Source organism: Struthio camelus, chromosome 22 (assembly GCF_040807025.1).
Source record: "Struthio camelus isolate bStrCam1 chromosome 22, bStrCam1.hap1, whole genome shotgun sequence".
NCBI lineage: Eukaryota > Metazoa > Chordata > Aves > Struthioniformes > Struthionidae > Struthio > Struthio camelus.
This window is the reverse complement of record NC_090963.1, coordinates 3898237-3923859: the sequence shown is the minus strand read 5'-3', so window position 1 is coordinate 3923859 and position 25623 is coordinate 3898237. Positions and strand designations below refer to the sequence as shown.

At 40.6% G+C, this 25623-nt stretch overlaps 1 protein-coding gene across 8 annotated transcripts in view; it reads right to left on the bottom strand.

The window, feature by feature from the left end:
- ARHGEF12 (Rho guanine nucleotide exchange factor 12) overlaps window positions 1–25623 on the bottom strand; it is a 77870-nt gene that overhangs the window by 4746 nt on the left and 47501 nt on the right. For 7 of the 8 annotated variants that reach the window (XM_068916502.1, XM_068916504.1, XM_068916501.1 and 4 more), the window contains 28 exons: window positions 25473–25592; window positions 24750–24881; window positions 23166–23237; window positions 22269–22361; window positions 21524–21634; window positions 20924–21022; window positions 20256–20298; window positions 19737–19842; window positions 18809–18946; window positions 18249–18281; window positions 17380–17494; window positions 16159–16264; window positions 15711–15923; window positions 14548–14677; window positions 14192–14227; window positions 13405–13559; window positions 12569–12715; window positions 11706–11791; window positions 9961–10086; window positions 9037–9151; window positions 6137–6237; window positions 5829–5906; window positions 4161–4236; window positions 3589–3756; window positions 2951–3038; window positions 1889–1978; window positions 1662–1738; window positions 1069–1296 (listed from right to left, as the gene is read on the bottom strand). In XM_068916502.1, the coding sequence (XP_068772603.1) occupies window positions 1069–1296; window positions 1662–1738; window positions 1889–1978; window positions 2951–3038; window positions 3589–3756; window positions 4161–4236; window positions 5829–5906; window positions 6137–6237; window positions 9037–9151; window positions 9961–10086; window positions 11706–11791; window positions 12569–12715; window positions 13405–13559; window positions 14192–14227; window positions 14548–14677; window positions 15711–15923; window positions 16159–16264; window positions 17380–17494; window positions 18249–18281; window positions 18809–18946; window positions 19737–19842; window positions 20256–20298; window positions 20924–21022; window positions 21524–21634; window positions 22269–22361; window positions 23166–23237; window positions 24750–24881; window positions 25473–25592 (3082 nt within the window). The remainder of the gene's footprint in view (window positions 1–1068; window positions 1297–1661; window positions 1739–1888; window positions 1979–2950; window positions 3039–3588; window positions 3757–4160; window positions 4237–5828; window positions 5907–6136; window positions 6238–9036; window positions 9152–9960; window positions 10087–11705; window positions 11792–12568; window positions 12716–13404; window positions 13560–14191; window positions 14228–14547; window positions 14678–15710; window positions 15924–16158; window positions 16265–17379; window positions 17495–18248; window positions 18282–18808; window positions 18947–19736; window positions 19843–20255; window positions 20299–20923; window positions 21023–21523; window positions 21635–22268; window positions 22362–23165; window positions 23238–24749; window positions 24882–25472; window positions 25593–25623) is intronic. The other variant, XM_009674043.2, reaches the window with a different exon arrangement.

Sequence of the window (25623 nt, the reverse complement as noted above, 5' to 3'; positions counted from 1 at the left end):
GGGGAAGATAGCTTTGGTATTCTACTAAAATTTTCTGAGTGAGTGAGTGACAGGACAGGTGAACGCCCAGATTTTACCCCTCACCCTCATCGCAAATGAACTAAAAATGATGGCATTAAGAGGGGATTCTCACCTGAAAAACAAGCACATTAAGAATATTTCATTCATTCAACTTTGAAATGACAGATCAAAACATTAAAGACACATTTTCCCAAAAAGTTAATATCAATTTATACTTATGTGAACTTCAACCTACATTCCTTTAGCTCTCAAATTATCCCAACATATCACTTTAAAATACGGACACATTGTTCAAAACACAGACAAGATACAGCCAAGAGCAGCAGAACACTGTTCATTCTCACCATATAATGCTCATGTAACACCCTAGAAAAGCTATGAGCTCTCTCGTCAAAATGCAAGTGACCCAGTCCTGCTGTTAAATGGCTTCTTTAAGTCTGAGTAGCCAAGAGATGTTACGCCACTGGTATTAACTTTATATACCCCACAGACTAAGATTCTCTTATCGTTGGTCTCTGAGAGCAAGTACTAAGAACGCTTGTACAGCATTCAGAATTGCAAAAGGACTTTGAATCCTACGAGGAAAGAAACTCAGAATGGATCAGAAGACCCAAAGTAAACTATTCGATTGTTGAAAACAGTCACTTCTTGTGGAGAGAGAGGGAAGAAGGAATTTAGGCCAAGGATACAAATGCTCTGCATTTTGGCAAAAGCACTGCACAAAGTTCTGCTATGTAATTTTGTCAAAGTACTTCACGGACAGTAGGTAACAATTCATTATTACCTTCACTTTATACATGGGAAAATCATAACAAAACAATGAGATGACTGCCTAAAGCCAAAGCAAGGGCCAGTATATGAATTTAGAACTTAAAATTCCTTCATGTTAGATCCACTTTATTTAGCTATGCTGTGATCTGCAGCACAGAGAGATGCTTATTTTAATAAAACTGGACATGAGATGTTATTTTAGCTCATTAAGATGCTTGACCTAACAATTCCCATATCCAAATCACATCCTACCACATACTGCCCACAGATACTTACAGTTCCTTAACGCGTCCAGTGCCCATTGCCCCTCGGATACCGAAGGTGAACTGGTGGTTGTGTGTTCATAGCATGCAGAAGAATCTTTAAGTGACAGGTCTGCCTGATGCACTTTATCAAATTGTCTTTCTGCCACAAGAAGACTTTCCACTTTGGACTGTTCTGACATGATGGGCGAAGACGACTGAGTGTTCAGTATCAAAGGAGATTCAAGGCCCAAATCTTTATCTAGTAAATACAAAACATACATTCACGTTAAGCAACTATTTCAAGTATGATGTGAAACTGCAGAAAATTCTGCTTCACATGGACAACCCTAAAAACACTAAAAAATGAAATTCTTGAGCACAGTCTCTGGTAAAAGGATTTTTTTTTTTCCCCACAGAGAAAAGAATATTTTCCAGCAATTTGTAACACAGATGGAAATACTAAGACGTATATTTCAAATAGGTTGTGCGTGACTTCCCTGCAAGACTGGCTAAGAAGTCTTTGCTTTCCAGAAAAACATCAATGCTACCAGAAGATCCGTAACACAAAAGGAATATGGGTTGGCACATTTGCACTCCTTGTAGGAAATTTACTGCTCCTGTCACCTGGACTTTGCAGACTGCTGGCAGGTATGTCATGCTGCTCTTTGAGCTTCTGCTGCTCCTCTTCTTCACGCTCTTCTCTACAGGGAAGAAAGAACAAACACATTCTTTTAGTCACGTGTATCTGAATTGCTGCAGGAAAATCAGCACTTGGGCTGACAATCTTTGAGCAGAAGAGGGGCTACTGGGAAAAGAAAACCAACCCTTTTTCCCCAGCTACTTTCACTTACTCGCCAGGTCCTGACTGCGGTAACGGGATCACTCTTCTGGTAGCCTCCACTTTTACAGTCCCTGCCATCTGAGCTATAAGATCCTGCCATCTGCAGTAGAGACATCAAATAAAAACATGCAAGAGGTGAAACGTAATGACACTGCTGCACTTGACACTTTTAAAATCCAGCTAATGTAATTACTGCTTTTCTTACCAACAGAAACGTCTAATCCTTCTTTTAAAATCTATTACAGTCAATGCCTCAGTAACGTCTTGCAGGCACAAGTGAAGCGCCACAGCTTAATGCTCACCTCACCAGATAGAGGCTCTTTAGCATAAGGAAATTAAAGGCGGGACCTTAGCTGGAGCTGTCAGGTGAGGCAGTTATTTTATACACAAATATATAGGAAGGCATTAAGTAACATTTCTCGCATATTACTGAACAGCTGCATCTATGATGCTCTAAAACAGTTGATATATATCACACAAACAAGTCGGTGCCCTGCTTATACTGTAGCAGAAAAGCATTTGTACCAAAGAGGAAGAAGAGTTTATCCAGGGTTTGAAATTCACGCACTAGGGTGCTTATGATGACAGTATCAAAGTCCCCAAGACTATTTCTGCATGGTGATGTGGGATGATTTCAATGACTTATCTGGTAGTCAGTCACATAACATCAAATCATGAAGGCAGAAAGAGCATCTTTGAGTTAAAAGAAATTAATAATAATATTTACACACACTATACTCTCTGTGGGTATACGCACGTACTACACACATACTATACTTTGTGTATATATACATACTACATCATGCACACACGTGTGTGTACGTACACATACGCTCACTAAAACATGAGTATACAACCTCCCTCTCCTTTTTAAAAAGTAGTGAGAGACCACATCTTCGGTACTTCCCACATTAGCAAACATAGCTATGTTCTCACCTGAGCTTAGAGAAGGAACTTGGGTAACACCTGCACAATACTACAGGCAAGCAGATGTAAAAGTTCTCTCAAGTACAAAAAAAAAAAAAAAAAAAATCAAACCAAAACAGCAGATGGAGCTGAACCAATTACTTACACATTCTTTTCTGAAACAGTCTGTGCCACCAGTTCATAAATATGAGCACCATTTTCTGACATGGAGATGACGAAGAAAGCTTTGTTATCTGAAGCAATGCAAGGAGGGAAGAATTTAATTAGATGCCTCGTTCTGCAGAGTTTTCTGAAAATTCCTAGACACCAAGCACAATCCCAACCAGAAGCAATGAAAGAAGAGTTTGTGGAATAACTCTCTAATGCTACGAGAAAGATACAAAGATAATTCTTTCCCTATACAGAAAATTTGTCTAATAGCCCCGGAAAAAAAAAAAAAAAGAGCTGTTACTCTTTGAACCACTTGGAAACAGATTTAGTTCCCCTCGCTTCCCTTCTAACAGTTTTCATTGCTATGGTATCTTTCACCTAATAAGGTCAGAGAACTTTAACTTATAAGCCTATTCAAAACTCATACCATATCTAGACAGATGCTATTACCTCTTTTCATACGTAGGTAACTGATACTGTTAAGTAACGCAGCCCATTCAGCATCACAAAGCAAGATGTTGAACAGACAAGAACTAAGGCTACGCATTTTTCTGTGTCCTACTCTGGAACTCCAGACAAAAGCATCGCTCCCGAAGTGATTTAATTGTCATTTTCCCCATTGCTTACACTGACCTGTTGCCACCTGACGAACCAGAACAGTGTTCAATTTGATGATAGGACTGAAGGTGTGCTTGCTATCAGCTGTGGATGCCAAGATTTTACTGTGACACTTCAGTACCAGTTTATCATCCTGTTTCTGCAACAGCACCAGAATGTCCTCCAGAAGCAGAGTATAGAGATCTGGATAGAGTGCAAATGAACCCAGAATGAGTTAAAGATTCATGGCTTTCTATCAGACTCCTGCAGAAAGAAGAAGGCTGCATTTTCGATTACTCATGCAGAGGCAGTAATCAGTGCTATGCCATTCTAGGCAAAGCTTGCAAATCCTCCTCATCAAAACCACAGCAGAGAGCTACAGATGGGACTGGATCATCTCATGACTGACTGCTGCGTCCCTGCACGGCCTTAATGATACTCCAGCACATTTCAGAATTGACAAGAATAATTTAATCAGCTCTGAGAAACACACAGGCATTATTATAGGCAGCAATAGGAATTATAATTGGAAACTGCAGATATGCCTTCTCTCACCCTCCTTCTCAGCAAATGCACACAAACCCAACTCTAGACAGAACAGGACTCACCAATAGTTTTGTCACGATTCACCTTCCAAGTTAGAGGTCCCTCATGAAGCATTTTTCTCTTAGTTAGATCCAGGTTCTGTCAGCAGGGGAAGGAAAAAAAGTAGCATCATGAAACTTCTACGGAAGCAAGTTATGGGAAAGCACTGGAACATCAGAGGGAAGGATATGGATAGGCACTCCAGGTTGGACACTAACAGCTAAATCCAATCTGGAAAAAAAAACGTGGAACAGGAGTGGAGTACACTTGTAAAACAAAACTTGTGAGTGCTGTTTGTTATCACTCTTCGTCATTTATCTGCTCTTATGCAGATGTTGGGGGTGAGGGAGTAAAGAATTTTCCTTCTACGTCAAGCTCCTAAGGCATTAGCAGGTCATCTAATTTCCAGGAGGACTTTCTCCAATATCTCACGTGAAGTTTGCAGCTCTAGTATTACAACAGGTTAATGCTTCAGCACTCGATTTGCAAGTCAAGTATGCCTACAAATGACATAATGATATACAAATCATTCCAATGATCTGGTGGACTTTATAATGTCAATGGATTCTTCAATCATTTCACTGCTTGTGACATTTAGATCTGCAGGCAAGTAAAAGTGACGATTTTCACAAGTCATTCCTTCCAAGTATCGGAGCCTAAAATCAACGACAGCAAGATTTCTTAACTGCCAGTAAGTTCCTCATTTCCTGACTAAATGCTTGCAAGTTTATTTGTGGAAGACTACACGATACAGTTTTATAGAAAAGTCTTCATAGAAATTTTTTTGGATATACAGTGACCATGGGGAAGTTAGAGGAGTGATAAACAAATGATAGGGAACTTAGATAAGATACAGGCATAGGTAGTCGTCAAAATGAAGAAAATAAAATCCTGGTACTGAGAAAGTGGGGATCAAGTATCCAAACATAAGGAAAAGGGGCAGAAGGGAAGGGGGAAGGGTCCTTGTGCGGAAGCCATCTACTCGAGATAGAAAGACAGACGTGCAGACAAACAGGAAAACAAATGATTTATTTCAAGTTGCATGAACCTCCTGGTGCTCTTAATCCATTTGAAACATGGAAATTTTATCAAGTTAGTCCTGTCCTAAAGATGTGGTTTTGCCCGTTCCATTTAACAGCAGTCTATGGCAAGTAACCAGCTTCACTTACACCGCTGTAAGAATTTACAGGGGCCAGGAAACACAGTGCTTTAACACTGGACTTAAATTTTCTACCTGGTTAAACGTGTGGATCTTCTATACAAATCAATCCGTATACAAGCTCTTCTTTCAAAACCACTTGCATTTCTACAATCTACACCTCACAGCTCTCTGGGGCCTTCTCTGTTCTGACAGCATAACAAAGTGATCAAGTGAGACACATCCGTAAGACGATTCACCATCCACCAAGCATCTTTGATGTGATACAGAAGTGCAATAGCTCACAGTCCATTAAGATGTGGCTCACGGAACTTAGAAGCTCCATCAGGGCTTCTATTTGTAGCATGAACTTGAAGAGATCTTTAGGAAGATACCAAATCTAACCATTTTGTTTACCTCTCGTATAGAAACGACATTTCTCTCCAAAGACCATTTGGCTGCACATCTGAATTCGTAGTAGGAAGAGCCACAAACATAGCAACAGGGTTGCAAACATGACTCACATAGCAATTTCTTCAATGCTGTCACTCACCCTGAACTCATCCATCATGGGATCCTCAGACTGCTTCAAGTAGGACAGGTCAAGACGACGCTGATAGTCTTCCAAATGCTGGAAAATACGTAATGAAGTTGGTCACTGATTTAGGAAACTCAGGAGAGCCAAAGTGCAGGCAGCCATGAGTACTTCCTGCTCTCATAGGAACACTGATGCCACAAAGCACCTTTAATCACAACAAGCATACAAGTCACAAGTATAAAGATTGTAGGTGTCTTCGATAGATTATTTCCCTTCATTTCTCCCCTTCCCAGTCCCTGATGCTCACTGGGTTCCCCTCCTACCTGCTTGTTCTCAGATTCTTTGACAGCCTGGTTCACGTGGTTAAGGACTTGACGACAATGATCTGCTGCTTTCTTCACTTTCTCCTTCTCTTCAGGCAGTTCTGCAAGAGAATAAGAAAACGTAAAAACACTCTCCAATGAAGGATGAAAAGAGCCAGAAATCTAGTGCAGTTTGCCGACCTCAAATCTGAGAGAGGCAGCTTATGTTTGCAGAACAACCTATCAACAAAGCATCACGTTTCAAAGTGAAATGATGAAGTGCGATTTAGGATGGGAGGGAATTCAGTCTGCGCTGCACAAGACACAGGCCTCAGAGGATGATCATACAGCATAGATAGCACTTGTAACTATTGCTTTTTAGATGGGGCTTGTGACAACTGTCCAGTAAGTACTACTCGCTTCACAAACCTGAATCTGAGAAGCATTCCAAAAACTTAAAATTATCTAAGACTCCATTCTGGTACCAAGAGAGTATCAGTGTAGATAATTTGAAATGACACACAGCAAGCTAGTCCACAAAGCTGAATCCTTGTGCTCATCTTTTTCTGAGCGGCTGACTCTGCAACTTACTATTCGTTTCTGTCTTAGTTTCTTTGAATGCTCTCTTTTTTCTTTTTTGGAAGAGAGAAACAGCTGAAAAAATACACCCCAAAATACTGTGTTACATTATATATTTTTCCATTCAAGTATCCTGCATTTAATTTAACAAAAAAAACAAAAAACAAAAACAAAAAACCCCATCCCCCAAAAAACAAACAAAAACCCACCACACACTGGCCACGTACAACCAGTCGATTTTCTTTATAAAAAAGAATCTCCCTCTACTGCAAACAAGAGTTACCTTCCCAGCCAATGTTGCGTAATCATACACAGATACACACAGGTAAACTCCATCGATTCTCACTTACACAAACCACATTATGAATTCAGTTAACAGGCAAATAAACAAGTACATCAAGGATAATGGAGTATCACATGCTTTCTTAACTATTATCAGAGCGAACTTGAAAATGCAGTGTATTTTGTACGAGTAATGAGATTTCACTGCAGCAGATCTCTGCTAGTAAACCTGAAAAGACATGTTGTGAGATTATTAATCACACTTTTGCCTGTTACTCTGGAAATATCTTTCAGTACAACACATCTTAGCTAAATTCCATCCCTCATAGGAACGTGAAAACCTTCTGTAGGACCTTAAGAGATTCAACAGATAAGAACAGCTACATGAATACACTGTTGGCCTCTACTGTGTAGCACAGTACTTCTTTACAAATTCAAACTACTTCACATTCTTAGTAAACAGTATATTGATAACATTCAAGCTTTCCGATATTAAGCTTGTTCTGAATCATCATTTTGGGGTATACGCGAGACTGCACTCTGATCGCGCATTCTTTCCCGAGATTGGGAATTCTGAACAAGCAGTCCAAGAGCTCACTAGTGAGGACTGATTAAAAACCAAACCAAAACAACTCCCTCGCTGCCCCCCCCCCCCCGCAATCGATACCTAGGAAACTTTGACTTTAAGAAAATCAATTTGTTCTGCATTATCAGCTTTCTATTCTCTTCTTGAAGAGGCACGTTGTTTTGCCCATAAGCCTTAACACTACATGATTCTTGCTTAGATTCTGTAACGCTTCCCTTTTTTCCTTCCACGCTCACAAGTACATGCTATTTCTATCAATGCTTGTTTAACAACAGAGTAACTTAACAGGCTTTTATCTGGATTCTTCATTTTCACAGTTTTAAGTTAGTAATGAACAATTAGGGATGTCTGGTTTTGGAAGGCCTTATTTTTTTCCCCCCCCTCGCAAGTGCATTTACATGGAAATCTGAATTCACTTAAAGGTGCTTTCTTAAATGATCCATTTAAGCTACTTTCATGTGTTGAAATCAAGAAAAAAAAAAATGTTTATCAGAGTATGTTTATTATTGAAAACTAATTTATTTTAAACCAATGAAACATTATCCCTAGTGACTGAATTCTTTCTAATTATTTCTTACTCCAAGATTTTTAGAAAGAAGTTCAATATACCTGGACGTATCCAGAAAGAATAGGCACACTATCGACTATTGAAAACAATAGTCCAGATGCAACTTGCCCCTCACTAAGTTCCTAAACTTGGGTTTTCAGAACATGTAATAAAGGAAGAGTTGCTCTATACTTGCCCTTTTTCTCTGTATCCTCTTCTTCTGAACGTACTTTCGGCTACTGCTAGAGACTTGGCTAGATAGACCTTGGTCTTAACGCACATGGCAAGTTCAAAAATCCTTACAAATAGCTCATTCTCTCATGTATTATCATGTACTTATATACAATCAGAAATTAAGGGCGCAAAGAAAATATCTTCTTCACTTCAACTTACTCATTATAATCATTAAAAACTAAAAACAGTCATTGGAAAACTAAGAAAGGGACTAGGAAACAGAGAGTAGGGAGGAGGCAATCAGAAACTTCTGTTTCCCTTCTTAAAAAACTAATAGCAAATCAAGTTGCTTTGTCAGTAACTTTCATAAGCACAGCTGTTTGTTTTATCTTCACAACTTTAGCAATGCCGACCTAGTTTTTTTAATCTACTTTTAAATGATTATATTGCACTCGACACTCACTATAACCCAATGCAGACAGTCATTCACCTATTTCAAATCAAATGTCAAATTTTTTTTCCCTTTAGAAAAAAGGAGCTTAATTCAGAAACAAAGACTGGATATATTTCTTCTATTAAAATAACACATTTTCACCTGTCCTCCTGTGAAGAAGGTAGGCAGCAGTGAGGTCGCAATGAAAACAGATAGCAACTGATAAAATTGAACTGTCCTTCAACATACACTTTGAAATCACATTTGCTTAGAAAACCTGCTGAGACGCATGCACTGGCTACTTAGTGGAAATACTCTACCTGTATACTTAGCGATATTATCCAGCAGAAGGGGGTACTTAGTCAACCTCTGCATCTCAGTGGGAATGATATCCTTCAACTGCAACCGTCGACACAGCGGATTACTCTCAGCATCCTAAAATTAAACAGCACAATAACTACATTTGTCATTTTTATTAAGACTATAATTACCTGAACGCGTAACATCTATTCATCATATAAACGTCTATTACTTCACTTTCCGGTAATTAAATACAAGACAAGAAATGCCAAGATTTATCATTCAGACAACACATCCCCTCTCCATTTGCAATTATGCATAGGAAAAGCTCATCACAAAAGCAGCGGCTTCCTTCCCTCATTACTTCACGGTGGCCTCATACCACTCCGATCAATCTCAGTCACTGCCATACGTGCAAGACATCAGTTTAGCCTCTCACGCTACAGCAAAACTATGGCACATTTTTCAAAATAACCTCAACCCTTGTATTACCAGAGTTCTCCCCAGCCTGTGGTAATGAAGATAATGTTCTCCTCCCCAAGTGCCATGCATATTCAGCCCCTCTCCTGGTGGGCGGAATAGGTGTACCGCATCAGCCTTTTGCCTATGGCATGCATTAAAATTGCAGTACTGCAAACAGTTTTCCCCACAGAAGTACTCATTTCCCTTGGAAAACAACCATCTCAAGTGAGATGTCATCTCCTGGCTGGGACAGCATCTGCTTTCCGGCATTCTATCAGGACATCCTGCATTTCTCAGAACTAAAGGCTCCTCAATTTGAAGCGATTAGCAGAGATAAACACAGCACTGGAAATGACCCCGATCTGAAGACAACATTAGACATAACCCCATTAATTATAACAATTTTATCCATAGCCCTTCATTATCCTACACTGGCCATAAGCCACATCCTCAGGCAGCTCAAACCCTTGCTTAAAATTCACCTGCACAAAAGTCTGGAAGCGAGAGTCCTTCTTCTGACGAGACTTGATGACCTCTAGAGCAAAGGGCTGGTTACTGCAGAAAGTGGCAGTTGCAAGTTTCAGCTTCTCCTCTGCTGGTCCACTGAACTGTGTCAAAAAGCCAAGAAAGTCAAATTTAGACACAGGCAAGTTCAGCATGTGCCAGTGTGATCAGACATACAGCCCGCATAACAGCACTAGTCTCAAACGGGAAGAAAGAAATCGCTTTGGTAAAATAGGAGAACTCATTTCCATGGAAGAGAACATTTTAAACATCCTGTTCGAAAGCTTTCCTCTTCCCATTCTACTGAGGAACCCCTTTGCACCTCAAACTCTCCAGATCTTTCTCTCTGCCCCTAACATATCCAACCCTTTTCATAATGTCTTTCCTATGAACACTAATAACAAAAATACTGCAAGGTCTTAAACACGCTACTGGTTCAGAGAGAATACAGTGCCACGTCACCACTGCCAGCCATAAGGAGAGCAGAAAAAAACTACACTTAGATGAATGACAAGCGATTATCTACCAGATTATTAGTCAGCACAGTCGTGACCAAAAGTCGTGCTGTTTCTCAGGGCCACCCATGACTAAACACCAGAACATAGCATTACATCTTATTTCCTAAATGCAGGTCTTACAGAAACATGGCTAGGAAAAAGGATAGCCAAGAACAGGACTGAGAAACGTGCAGTAGATGACAGATGGCTAATCCGTTACTGCAACTGCGAGCCTCTTCCCATTCTTAGTACCCAGTTTGTGACACAGCCTAGTAACTCCTGAAAACACTCATTTTCTTTCTTTCTTTTTTTTTTTTTTTCTTCTGGTTTTAGTAGCCACTTAGCCAGAACACTATTCAGGGACATACAACTACTGGCTTGTAACATCCAGCTTGCTTATATTCCAAACCTTTCACCCACATATGTTTAAAAAAAAAAAAAATGCAAAGGGAAAAAAGAATGCATAAGGTATTTTTTGCTTTTTCATAATACACAGGAGAAAACCGAGAGAGTTTGGGGTGTGTTTCTCTACTAGCTACATCTAATCTTTGGGGTTGCTCCCCCCGGGAATACTAGACAAGCTGTGGGATAAATAAAAACAAGAGACTTTTGCACGAACAACTGAAAAGAATAAGCAGATCACTTCTCAATCTTAAACAAAGTAGGCTGAAAAAACAAACAAAACTTGGAAGACTCCTGAGATTATTTACTAAATCAATCAATCTTCATCACTCTTGCTCCTGTCATTTGCACCTCAAAAATCTGAGAGGAAGATTCTAACACTGCTTTAAATTTCAAGAGGTTCTGCTATGTAAATTCTAACACAGTCTAGGATCGGAAACTAGTATTTTTAAGGTTCTTTTAACACCACCACAAGCAACACAAGACTTATATTTTAGTGCTGTTGAAATAAAATACCCTACTACTTTTCTTGAAATCCTACTCTCATCTTCATCACTCTACAACTCACACATCGTAAGGAAATGAATTTTTCTTCTTTAAAATGATTCTTTTAACTCTAGCCGAATTAAAATCCTATGCTGAGTTCTTCCTGCTTTCCTTCAGCGCTCTGTCTCTAGCTCTATGTCATCATAGAAATGGTGGATTGTCAGACATTCAGTTCCTATCAGATGGGAATTATATCTTGGTTAATCTCTGGTTCTGTTTATCATTTTCTGGAAATTTATTTTCAAGAATAAGAAAGCGGAAAAAAAAAAGCACTTTACCCAGGAAAGCAAGTCCTCCCCAATCTGGCCAATAACAGAAGTCTCATTCCTTTTTCGGACAGCTTTCATTTGATCATTCAATGCAACTTAAAGAAAAGAAAGAAAAAAGAAAGAAAGAAAAAAAATGTTATTATGCCTAAATTGTTCGCTTGAAGTTCAGCGTTTACTTTAAAATAAGAACTCTTCTAGGCGAGGACCAGATTTGCAGTAACTTGTAATGGATGCAATAGAACTTTTAAAAAAATATTATATACCTCCTTTGCACTTCTGTCTTAACTGTCTTCAAACGACCCCAAGCTTTATTTTTTTCAGAGGCTCAGTATGACTGACCTTTTAAAAACACAGGGAGAATGTAACACACTGCAAGCCACCTGCCTAAAATTATACAGCTGATTACTCAAGTGTCAGAGCTGAAATTCTGATTCTGCACCATCCTTTCTCTAAACATTAGGAACATTCCTCTAAACATTCCTCAAAACCACCTGCAAGGCATCAATCTTTTAAGGCTTTTTCATATTCTCTTCAACAGCAGTTTTAACTTTTTCAGTGCTGCCCTATGACGACCATTCAGCAAAGCATTGCTCTTTCTATCAATGCATGAATCAGCACAAAGTGCCTGGGTGCGGAGATAAGCAAAAGCAAGTATCCAAAACACTGGACACAGACATTTTTTTTTAAACAAAGTATCTCTGTAAATCAGTGTATGCAAAAAGAAGAATATCTGTAATGTTCTTTTCCATCTGAAGTGTTATATGGGGTTGCCTCTCTTCTTTCAGGGTCACCTGCATAATTTGTTTTCAGATATCTGTATCCACAATCCCTGTTGAGACTGCAAAGCTGAAAGGCATCTCCTCTGTCCTTACCATGAAGCCCAAGGATATCCTCCAGATTTGAAAAGATTTTTCGTTTGTCACTGGAGTTCAGGATCCCTTCCCGGGTGACACGCTGGTAGAAGACATCATGCAGAACCTTCAGTGTGCGGACATGAGCTCTCTCTGTGTAAAACAATTCTGAAGAGAGGGGAAGACAGGGTTACAACTACTGACTTAAATAGCTGGGGCAATGTGGATTCAAATCCTGGATCAAACTCGGACAGAGAAGTTCAGAAGCACGAACTTGTAGAAATCTTTGTCATCTACACTGGCCTTGCTGGTCTGTATTCTGGTTTGCTCAGGAATGGAGCCATGCTGTGCTATACTTCCATGCTTGAAAGAACAGGAAAGCCAATTCATTCATGAATCCTAATTTACCCTTAACAAACAGGGATCTCTTAGCAGCTCATGCAGCCACACAAAGTGCTCTGCAAGACTGCAGGAGCTGAAATTAGGGCAAAGTTCTGAAGATGAAGCTTGGTAGTCGCTGTCCACTCAGATCATGCACCTTCCAGCAATCCAGACAGCGCTTCTGGTTTCCTTTTATAGAACAGAATGCTGCAAAATTGGCCTTTCGGGGTCAAACCACTTAATTTTGAGTATTTCCCCTCTGGAGACTGGATCAGTCTCGTATCAGGATACTTCTCAGTAGCATATACAAACTTCACACACCCAAACTCTGCAAAACTCTGAAAGCAACAGCTGGCTCCTCCTTTGGCCAGCATCAGTGAAGAAAGACCTAGTTTTAAATTTCAGCAACTTCAGAGATCCACAGGACAAAAGCTTGAACTTTGTGTTTCATGAGCTAGGAAGAATATCCATCTCACCATTAATCACTTCTTGGCGCTTGATTTCATAGGGTTTCAGCCCCATTAACACTTCCCGGCTCACAAGTTGCTGCCAGTTGGAAGGGTCCATGTCCATGTCAAAATCATACAGCTCATCTTCACTTTGTACATCTGCAAAACCCACGCTGTCCATCCTAAGACCAAAAAATATCTGTCAGATGCCTCCCATTTTAGGCATGGGCATAAGGAAGAGAGAGAAGAACCTCTAAGTATACATATTAGTTGTAAAGCATTATGAATATGCTCCCCCAGTAGGCTGATAGACGTCTGAAGCTACAGGCACATACTATAACTTTGCCCTTTACAGACTGACTAAGAACTAATACCTATTCATACAGTATTTTCATATCCCTCCTTTTCAAGGTACTGATAAAGTAATTTGCCTAAGGTGAAATAGCAAGTCAGTGAAAGGGCAGGTTAACAATTTCTTCTCCCTGTCTCTCTGCAGATACAGAGTTAACAGCAACACGCCGACTTGGAAAGAAAACTGGCAATCTCAATTCCCCAACCCATCCGTTCCAATCTGTTCATACAACAATCAGTTTATTTCACTCATAGATCAAAGGGCTTGTCTGCATATAATTACCTCCACCTGTCCTGTATCTGAATCCAGTGTCTCGTTTCACATACATGTTATTCAAGGACAGGAGAAATCACGTAGGCGATTGCAGTGGTTCAGAACAATGAACATCACCGTATCGTCCTTTAAAGCTGACTAAAATCTCAACAGATTCACTGAAGTTCATACAGTTATAAGCATACTCACTTGCGAAAAGTCTTTGGTGTTCCCATGTCAATCATTCTACAAAGACAGAAAGGAGTTGTTATAAGAATACTTTATGCCAGAATTTCACCCCATTCGGACAGCCACAGCAGAACTCCAGATTAAAGTCCTACTTTCTAACTGAAATGTTTTGTCCATCTGTCAAGTCTAGGCTTCCTGATCTACAGGGAGCTTTCTATTACCCTATCACAGTATTAGACGCAAACCAGCATTTCCTACGTAGGCTAACAATGCTTAATATAAACCGTGCTACTAGTAGTTTTACAGACTTGGCTTCAGTGGCCTTGGTCACATCCACCCTCTTCCAAGGCTCAAGCAACCGGGACACCCAGAGTTACCTCTCAGATTCTCCCTCCTCCTCCTGCAAGTTTTCCAAAGGAGATGGGAATTCAAAAGTAGTATTAGGCGTGCGGGGTGTGCCATCCACACAATCATTAGAAGGCAGAGATTCTCCAGTTTGCTTCAAGCCTAAAAAGAGAAGGAGTAAGAACTGTCAAGAACTGTACAAAATCAGAGTGCATTAGAGAACTTCTGAATCACAGCCTCTTTTCAATTCAGGGCAGGAGGAACTTAACTCCTGCCTTGCTAAAAAAAAATCTCCATGAAAAAATCTTTCCAGGTGACAGACTTGTGCTTACAAGAGCAGACACCTGAGCCTGAGGCTGTTTTCTTCTGCAAGATGATCCAACGTCACCATGCTGGAAGCAACTGGAAAACAATTTCTGGCCATAATAAGATTTCCTGATTTGAACCAGAGACTAAGTCAGAATAAGATGACTAAACACCCAGGAAGATCACGACTAACGAAAGGAAAACATCTCCTAACTTGTCCGGTTTCTGGGACCAGAAGTGCACTTCATGTTGTCTACCTTGATCTCAGTAAAGCTTTTGACACTGTCTCCCATAGATACTCATAGGCAAGCTGAGGAAACGCAGGCTGGATGAGTGGACAGCGAGGTGGACTGAGAACTGGCTGAATGACAGAGCTCAGAGGGTTGTGATCAGTGGCGCAGAGTCTAGTTTCCTAGTTTCCTCTCCTATGAGGAAAGGCTGAGAGAGCTGGGCCTGCTCAGCCTACAGAAGATCTTAGATCCCTACAGGGGGATCTTAGCAATGTATATAAGTATCTGAAGGGAGGGCGTCGAGAGGACGGGGCCAGACTCTTCTCAGCGGTGCTCAGCAACGGGACAAGAGGCAACAGGCACAAACTGAACCACAGAAAGTTCCGTCTGAGCATGAGGAAAAAATTCTTGACTGTGAGGGTGACCGAGCACTGGAGCAGGTTGCCCAGAAAGGTTGTGGAGTCTCCTTCCTTGGTGATATTCAAAAGCTGTCTGGACACGATCCTGGGTAAGGTACTCTAGCTGACCCTGCCTGAGCGGGGGGCCTGGACTAGATGATGTCAAGATCCCTTCTGAACTCAACCATTCTGTGTTTCTGTGTTTCATATATCCTGTTTGCAACACAACATTTAAACCCCTCTTTACCAACATCTTCGTACCCGCTTCGCTGTCCTTGCTTCCTTCTGGAGAGGAAAAGGGACCCGTTGCCAAAGGGGACATGGGGTTGGCAGGTGGGTATACTGCATCTTGTCCATCACTGGAGGACCCGCTCTGGCGCAGCCTGCCAGAATCTGGTGGCTCTGGGCTAACAGAAGAGGCTGTAGATAAGTGCTTTGGATGACGTTGCTTCTGCATTTCCATGGCTCTGCCAACTAAATAAAGACAGAGCTATTATACCAGTGGAAGAGCTTTTACCTGTTTCTAGCAATCAAGAAAGGAAGCATCTCATGGACAGCTAATAAATTAGGCTTATCTGTTTTTAAAAATTTGTTTTAAAAATCTAAATCTTACTGAATCTTCGTAACATGGATTTTTAAAGGACAGCAGAGGCTTCAGTTGGCTTTCAGACTAGTAGCTAGGTAACATATATTTCATTGTCCAACATACTTGCGCTACTATCATGTCGACTCGGTCTCCTTGGTGGTCCCAAAATATTAGGGAAGCCTCTTCTCTTCCCTTTTTCCTCTCCTTCTTTCTCTTTCTTGATACTCTGCTGCAGTTAATACATACACAACAACAACAAAAATAAGCAAACAGGTAACTCGTTTCGTCAGATTCCGTTATTTACTGAGATATTGACTAACTTCAGAATTGCAGTAATTTGATATGTAAGAGAAGTTTTTTGTATCAAAAGTCATCTAATTCAGGGGTCAGCATCCTGCAAGGTAAGAGACAAAGGCAGCATACAGGCAGACTGTGAGTGGCGTACAACACAGTTAGCAGCAGGGAGCCAGAGCATCTTCAGAGATGCATCTGTTAAAAGCAAAAAACACACACCTTGGTTTCCAACTCAGCAGGAGCTAGAAACCGTTCTCTTTCCTAGGGCGAGAGACCAATTTAATGTGACCAGTAGCACCTTGTTTCTATAAGGGCCAATATCTTGTGACTCCAAAAATCCAAAAGCATACAGCCTCTAATCTGGGAAAGAAAAATACGACTTATCACACCACCTTGGAAGAGTTGCTAACGCTCGATCTAACCTTTTCACACTGCCAGGGCAGGACTGCTCATGACAGCCTTAACATTTCGAAAGAAGCTGGAACACTGATGAACTTAAGTAGTTACTGTGACCACATACACCCACATCCTTTGGGAGAAGACTGAACGCACTCACAGAGACGGAGTTTTGGTGAAAGAATTCATTACATAACCGGGGCACCGTGGGTGGCAGGGAGAGTGCATTTCCTTCATTATGAAGCATGAGTTTTTGGCCAAGTTTCTTAAGAAGAAAACTAGAGAGGCCAATAGCCTGATTAGCCTAAACAAGATCCACAAGTGATTCAAGGTTGTGTTATAAGAATCGCTCTTCAGCCAAAGTTTTTATAAGGGCTGAACTATGAAAAGTAAGCCATTAGAATTTAGATAGATGGATAAAGAAATTAAAAACGAGTAGCCTTTTTACTTCAGATGTCTGCAAACATACATCGAAACTCATTTCAACCGTTAGACTATCTGTGAAGCTCAGTAATCCCAGATCCTCTTGATGCAATGAAGACTGCAAAATCATACCAACTTCTAACGTGTTAGGCAAAAGAGAATTTTGAAACCTAATCAAACACCCATAGCGGACACCTTTAAACAAATACACTCTGGTCAAGACACGGCTACCTTTATCTTTGGCAAGAAACCAATACGGCCACGCTTCTGCTCCAGATTCCGAGGCTCTTTAACTTTGACTCCCAGATGTTTCATGTAAGTAAGAATCACATACTGCATTGTGGAACTGCAGAATACATACCAAAAAAAAAAAAAAAGGGAGAAGAAGGAGAGAGAGAGAGAGAGATGGAGGATAAGGAGAAATGGGAAAAACATTGTCAAGGTAATGAAAAACATCAAATGCAAAGAGTCCACTGAAAAGCTAAAAGTAACCTTTTTTAGATTAAAAGAAACTGTCATCAGTTCTTTATGTGAAATAGATTCAGCCAATAACAGAACTGTCCTCTTGTAAACAAAAGATGCAGTATATAAAAGATGTACCTGCCTAAAAGGTAAAAAAAAATTTTGAAAATTACACAGAAGGTCTAAAACTGATATACTAAATACATATTTGAATTTCTATTATAGCTTAGAGTTACAGTAAAAATCAGTAACAGTAAAAGCTATACTGCAGAGCATAGCACAAGCTACCCAGACAGCGCATGGTGCCAAACCAGCTGAACAAGGCAAGGTGTCTGTACAGAGCATAAATATGTCAGACCAATCTGAAACAGCTGGAAAACAAAATTAAAAAAAAAGAGGAACTCTCAGCACAGTAACTCTTTTTTAGGTCTGAAACAAAAACAACAAACGTCAGACTAAGAAGCTGAGAGTAACTGCTCTGAATTCAAGGTAATTATGTCATCAGATTTAGAAAATTAGAGTTGGCTACAGCCAGCAGAGGGCTGTCTTGTTTCGCTCAGCAGAAGACAGAGCCAACAGAACAAGCAACAGCAATGGAGTTCTTACTCCACAGACTAAGTCCACAAAACTTCCATTACCTCTTGTCTTCCTCCAGAGGCTGAGATGTCATCCTGAAAACAAAAGAGAATTTAAAGAAGAGCGCTAAAAAACAATTAATACTCAGTCACAACCACGCAAAGCGTCAGCAACTGTGTGCAAAGTGTCCTTTGGAATACTAGAAAGTCCCAGGAAAAAAAATTAAAAATCCCAGAGGCTCAGCTGGGAAAACTGCACTCAGCTCATCCTAAAAGGAAAACGGGTTCTGAAGCTACAGGTTAAGATACGTTTAGGCCAAAAAACGGGACTCAGATCTAGTAATGCATAAGGCAACAAGGGAAGCTCTGCCTCTGCTAGTTCAACGGCAGCCTCCTTGAAAAGACACATAGACTTCAGCTTACCATTTATTATTACTATTTATTTAGCTTACTGTTAACTTAACTTTTGGCTACTACTCAAACATACGTTAGTAGCAAACTAGGGAAGCAATGGACAGGTAGTGATGTCGCATTGCTTCTAGTTCCCAGTTCCTTTGCTCTGCTGTTGACAGGTTCAGAGTGGAATCTCTGTTACTTCCACAGTTATATTCGCTGTTACTCACAAGACTTCCTCAATTTTGGCAATGATCTGCTCTGCACATGCTCTTTCCTTCTCCACTGCATTCCGGTCACGAACTCTTTCTGCATCCAGTTTGGTCAGTTCTCCTTCTGCCAGGGTCAATCCCATACTACGTTTCTGCCTGAAACACGAGGAGAGGGAAACATCACTTGAAATTGAATACTGACCTGTAGTAAGAAAAAGCAACCTCTTGACATTCAGAACGCCAAACAGGTTCTACTTTCAGTTTCAGTATGAAAATGGAGAAGTCATGACATTTCTCCACAACATCTGCACTTACAGGAAAGCAGAGGTAGGATAGCCTTTGGAAGGGTACAGGTCTACGATTTTTACCAGGAGAGAATAACTAAAAGGCATCCATTATGTGGGTCGAGCAAAAGTAGGTATTCCTTTTGCAACATCGTAGCATACTTGAAGCCTATGCTAGAAGACGACATGTCTAGCTACGTGACAGTCCATTACTGAGCTCTTTGGCTTGGTGTACAGTCTTATGTTGGCATAGACATCTTATGACTGCACATGGAAGGGCAAATTAATTACTAAGTTCTACTGTATGCACATGACAGCTTTCTAAAGTGGACAATTTCTTGCCCAAACGCAATCGGAAGGATTTACGTAACATCAGCTAAGTAACCATATTCTGAAATTGCCTCAAACAGATTCAAGAATCCAAGCTCTAAAATAATTATCAGTTTGCAATCAATTCCAGTCAGTTTGCAAATGATTACTTGCAACACCAGGGTCAAAAACACTCAAGTATTGGTCACAGGGTGACCATGGAGGCCCTCTCCAGGGCTATTTTCTTATTCAGTCCCAGATGAATTGCTGTGTTCCTTGAGGTGGGATTTCCCCAGTATCAGACACTTGGACTGAGGGCACGTAGGAACTTAAACAAAAAAGACAGCCGTTACCGGAAATCTTCCAGATGCCTTTGAACTTCTGTACAAACTTTATCTTGCATAGTTTGTATGTAGTGGCGATGAAGCTCTTCGGGAATGAGTTCTGGCCTTCTTTTGTCTGCAAGTCAGGAGAAAAAGTGAAAGATTATTCCTCTGAGAACAGGGATAACCCACTCTACCTCAGAATAAGATCACTCACAGACACACTTTAACCCACTCAGAAGTGCCCTTCTGCCTTTTGCATGCTGATATTTATGAACTTAAATACCTTATGTGTAAGAAACTCTGGTCACATCCAGTATTAGACTAAAAACACACATGCTGATGTGCGCAATGCTTCCTCCCGTGTATACACGTATCAGAACGTGTATTAAGCCCTCCTCAAGAAACAGAATAAACATTTATTCGTCTCTCCCTGTGACGCACGATACAGTACGTCTAGCACTCCTGCATGCGCTTCAGAAACTTGCTTGAACAGCCCCAGGCAGTAGAAGCTGACAAAGTAACATACCCTAAGCAAGAGGGCCTCACCTAGATCTACAGAGATTTCATCTGGAACTGGAACTTTTAGATTCTGCAAAAGAAAAGGAAGGCTGAGAGAACATACACAACAAATACCACCCTAATAAAACATATAATACAAAACATAAACACAAATCATATAGTACAATCCCCTCAAAAGCTGAGATCATACAACCTGAACACTTGAAGGTACTATGGAGGGGATTTCTATTCTCAATATATATTACGTTATACAAGGATTCTTTCAAACCATGTGGTACTAGCCTCTCTTTTACTACCCCTTAGTCTAATTTATGGTGGTAAAGAAGTTTCTCAGGCTTTTCAACAGACATACAATTTTCCAATCCCTGCAATAGCCACATCAACATATACAGCAGTTATTAATTGAGAGGTAATGCATAACAGCTGGAGTCACCTTACACATGACAAGATCATTTCCTCTAACAAATCACGCTTTGCTCATGATTCATGGAGTTACCAATCATCTGAGGCTCCGTACCGTTCCTTTTCTTGTATTCACTGGAAATATTTTTAACAGAAAACTTTTGATTTTGGAGGACCTAAAACATTTCTTTTTTCTTTTCTTTTTTCCTCCAGTTCATGAGAGAGGAGGAACTTGCTCTTTCATGTCAACTTGCTAGGTATGCTTAAACAGGAGAAAAAGGACTGGAACCTACTGCAGCTCGGTCCAAGAAGAATTGGTAAAACTCGAGGAAGACACGCCGAGTCTCTTTGGAGTTGGTCTGCTTGTACAAGTCTGTGTAAAGGTAGCACAACTGTGGGAAACAGGAAGGGAAGAAATTAAGAGGCACCATGAGTACTCTTCTAACAATCCACCCTGAGTCTTCTTTCACACGTTTCAAGGAACTCAGCATTGCTTGGACTAGTCTTCCAAGCTACCTTCAGCCATCTAGATTGCAAAAGAAATCTTGATTAGTCAGCCTGGCTGCCCCTGTAGTCAGCCGGAGGATGGGAGGGAAAGGGAAAGAGAGGAAAAGAAGGATCAGACTTTCCCTGCAGACGACTAATCCTACTACCCTAACACGGAATAAAATGCTTTCAGGAGCTAAATATCTCTTTTCAAATAGTTGCGTTTAAGGAAAACAGTTTCATTCATGCTTGTCTTCCTTTTTCTGAAATACCCTCACGCCTGCACAGGATCCGCATTTCTCTCCTTGCTTATCCAGCAACACTGATAACGCTACACAAGGAGACCCTGAAACACTCAGGTTAATACAACAAACTTGGCCGGGGGAAACAATTCCAGAATATCTTACTAATGCAGCAGGGTCAAACTGGGACACCACATGATGCAGAAGAACAGCCAGGTGAGCCGGGCGAGATTTCAGGAGCTCAATGTTTTGGAAACAGCTGCATTGTCCATTAATCTGTACAGATACAAGGAAACTACTTGAATTACTCAAGACAGCTACTGTGCAAAAAAATAAGCAGCTTTGTTCTGATAGCTTAGCTCATTTGTTTAATTAAAATATAAACAGATCAAGTCCAGAACCTGTGAGATGCCAATCCAACATCCCAGGAAGAACTAAGCAGAGGGATACTTCTTTTTAATACTCTCCTGCACAATGAATATAATATAATGAAATAGAACTCAGAGCAAATGACAGCTAAAACAGTTCAGAACAAATATACTAAAAGCCACGGCAGCAATACTACTGTGACAATAATGAGACTGTTAATAGAAACTAAATAAGCATAAAGAAATTAAATAAGGTAAATTAATTTCTAGAAGCTTAAAGTTCAAAGAAGAAAGAAGAGAGTAACAAAATACCAAACATAGCATATTAACATAAACTGCCCAAGTGCTACTATTTAGCAGGATCAACAGTAACAAGGAATCGCACTCTCTAATTCTTAATTCACCCCATGAGAACTGCTCAATAAAAACCAGTCATGGAGCACTTGCAGTTCAGGCACAGAGGAAAATAATTCTTGCTGAGGAGGGAAAAAGGTGGCTGAGGCTAAAAGGTGGCTTTTAACTACAGAAAATGTCATTCCCACCTGCTCCTGTTCAGTGTCAAAGTCGTCGTCTTCTGCTCCAATGATCTGAGGTCCCATGCGGGAAGAAGGACTTCCAATACTGGACTGAGAATCCTGGTGCGAGTTGGGATGGGAAAAGGGAAGGGAAGGAAGAGAAGTACAGTGCTATTACTCTCAAAGGACAGTAAGCCTTCTTTAACCAACTCAAAGATATCATTTGAATTCTCCCTCTCTAGAAACTTAACCGAAACCCGAGTGCCTTTATTCAACCTTGTCCAAATTATCAGTTATGAGATGCCATTTAGAATGCTCCTCCCAAGCCGCAAGCATTCAGAAATTCCAAACCAGCTGATTCAAACCCAATTCCATGACCTGCAGAGACCACTCAGCATACTAAGCACGTGGCAGAAGCCAAATACCATCTTACTACAAACGGGGAAATACGATTTTCCAAAGTCAGACAAATCAGGGCAGACAACGAAAAAGCACTTCAGAAGTCATTCCAAGGGAAAAAACAACACAGACAGAACATGGCAGCAACTGCTGACCTACGTTTATCCCATCTCAAGGCCATCCCTGATAAAGCCAGCCTCGTAGCGACTGAATACCCTAGAGTAAAGACTATTTTTCTTTTAGAGTTGGACTCAAGGAATCAACTTTGTACAACAGCCCTAGCTATTTTAGCTCCAGCTGTTTTACTGCTGATTATATATTTCTCATCTCTTGAATGGGCCTGCTCTTAAGCACCATAAACATTTATTCCGCTAATTAGCGTTCCCTACACAATTTTAATTGCATTTTATTATCTAAAGCAAAGTTTATGTATGCTCCATCTAGAAAGCAGAGGGAAAAAAACCCAAGATTTTAATGGGCCCATTACAGAAGAAGCTGTTATCATGCTTTATGTTTCGGACTTACAGTATCTTGAATCTCAGTCTTCTCTGGGCTCTCATCCAGATAAATCCGATCCTTCAGGCCACTCCGAGGACTCTGGGAAAGAAGGAAGTTTCGTTCTGGTGACTACCAGCAAAGCCAGGAAAGTAAAAACTGTACGGTAAATGTTTCAGCCACAACAGACAAAACTTCTCTTTTCTTACACAGTGGACTGTTGAATAGCAGAGGCATGAACAGCTGAACTCTAAACTGTGTAACTCACATGCAGTTTCAAAAAAAGAAGGCAATGTATAGCTCTAGCATACGCAGAAGCAGTTTCAAAAAGAAAATTACTATCATTGAATAACAGCAGCGTTGCAAAATTGCGTTGCTATTGCACCTCTCCTCTCAACATCCATTTTGAATCGGGGGACTCCCAACAACAGGCACAGCATTCCAGGTGTAGCCTCATCAGTGCCCTATAGAAAGGGCTAGTAACTGCCCTCCGTCTGCTGCTAACCCTCTTTCACATGCAGCCCAGTACATACTTGGCTTCATGTGCAACAGGAGCATGCTGCTGGCTCTTCAGTTAGGTTCACTGTTAACTCCCAGGTCTCTTCAGCAGCTATTACTTAGCCTGGTCGTTTCCAGCCTGTGTTGATGCAGGGAGTTATTTCACCCCAACTACAGAACTCTCAACTTCTGTTAACCTTCATGCAGTTACTGTTGTCCCCAGTCCTCAAGTTTCTCAGGGCCCCTTTGGATTTAAATGCTATTGTTGGGTCTAACCACCACCTTCAGTAATCAAGTATCACTCACAATACTGGCAGGGTTAAGTTTATTAGGAAGATGACTAGGAATTTTGTTCCGCATTTATTATACACAATTATGAGCAATGTCTTGCTCGATGGGGTGGGGGGGTGGGGGGGCACGTTGTTTTAATAGAGTCATGCATGTTCACGTTTTGGAGGTAGAGCTGACCCATCTTCGTTTGACTTCCAATTGCTAGTACAAGCCTAACGCCCACATCTTAAGTTAAACAACAAACTTATGGCCAAAGCCCAAGTGGAGAGTCTCAATTCCTTCGCACTAATCAGTTAGCATCTTAATTAAGGATTAGGTGTGAAGGCAATCCAATAAGGAGACCATATGAGCGCACAGATTGGTAACTGATGAGTGAACAGACTAAGCGCTTTCACTGCTGGCAATAAGTGAAGTTCATTTGGTAGAAGTAACACTCTTCCTCCCCTTAATGGCAACTTGCCCACTGCCTGGATCTGAGTCACAGCTACCACAAATGGAATATTAACATGCTTTTAAAAGACACACTAATTTGTATCTCTCAGCTCTGCGAAAGATTTTGGCATCCATCTTTCTTTGCCTCTTAACAGGGAATATGCCAGGGGAAAAAAAAAATCCTGGAAAAAAGGCCCAAACCCACAGTATTTCTTTCCTAATCCTTAATTGAAGACCAATATAGTATGCTTCCTATGCTAGCAATACACAACATTACTGAGGCGCAGTACATATGAATAATACGTAGGACAGCACAAACTCAAAGAAAGCTGTACAGGAAAAAAAATAAACAAAAGGCTTAGAAGCAAAGATGTTAAGCTGTTCAACACTCACATCAGCAATGTCACTGTTTGGTCGGGAGCTGTCACCACTGTAATCTAGTTTGCTCAGACCATCCCCGCTCTCTGCCTCCACTTCACTGATCTGCAGTGATTCTGTCACAGATCTGGAGGACAAAACTCCATCCTACAAAGATAAAGCGAGCTGGGAGACAGCATAGAGGAAGTAGAATATTTCAAGAGACATTAGCTCTTTCAAAAACTGGATCATACATATTCTTTGCAAAACTGTCTTCACGTATCCAAAAGAGGCTGCAATGTTTTTCAAAGGGAAGACAAAACAAAGTCCACCAACTTTTCAGGACTCAACCTCAAACACAGAAGGAAAAGAGGAAAAATAATTTCATTTTTATATATAATCTTTTCTAAGCTTCCAGTTATACATTCTTCATTGTAAGAATGACTTCACAGGTTTCTTTTAAGTTGTACTGACAGACAGATTAAGAAATGCAACATAATTTTCATTTACTGCTTTAAAAGCAGTGCCACAAGAAACATTCAGAAATCCGCTGTAATATGCGCTTCAAATACTGACATTGCATTCTATTGCACGATAGCTTCTGCAAGCCTAAGTACAAGTCACAACTCTAGAGGGTGCAATCTGCCTGTGGAAATGCAGAAGAGCATGGGAAGGAATTCCTGCTTGCCCAGAATACCATCACGCCCTAAGAATTTTCACCTGGAACATACCACAGAGAAGCCTGACACATTCTGTTACCTGAGTACAGCCTGTGGCTTTAGACAACTGCTCTTGCAGCTGAGGAATGTGCTTCTTTGTTTCCTGTATCTCTTTGAGCAGTCGTGAGGTGGGCGATCGGCTATACTCTTCTTGCAGAGACTGAAAAATAATTTTATGAACTTTCATTTAA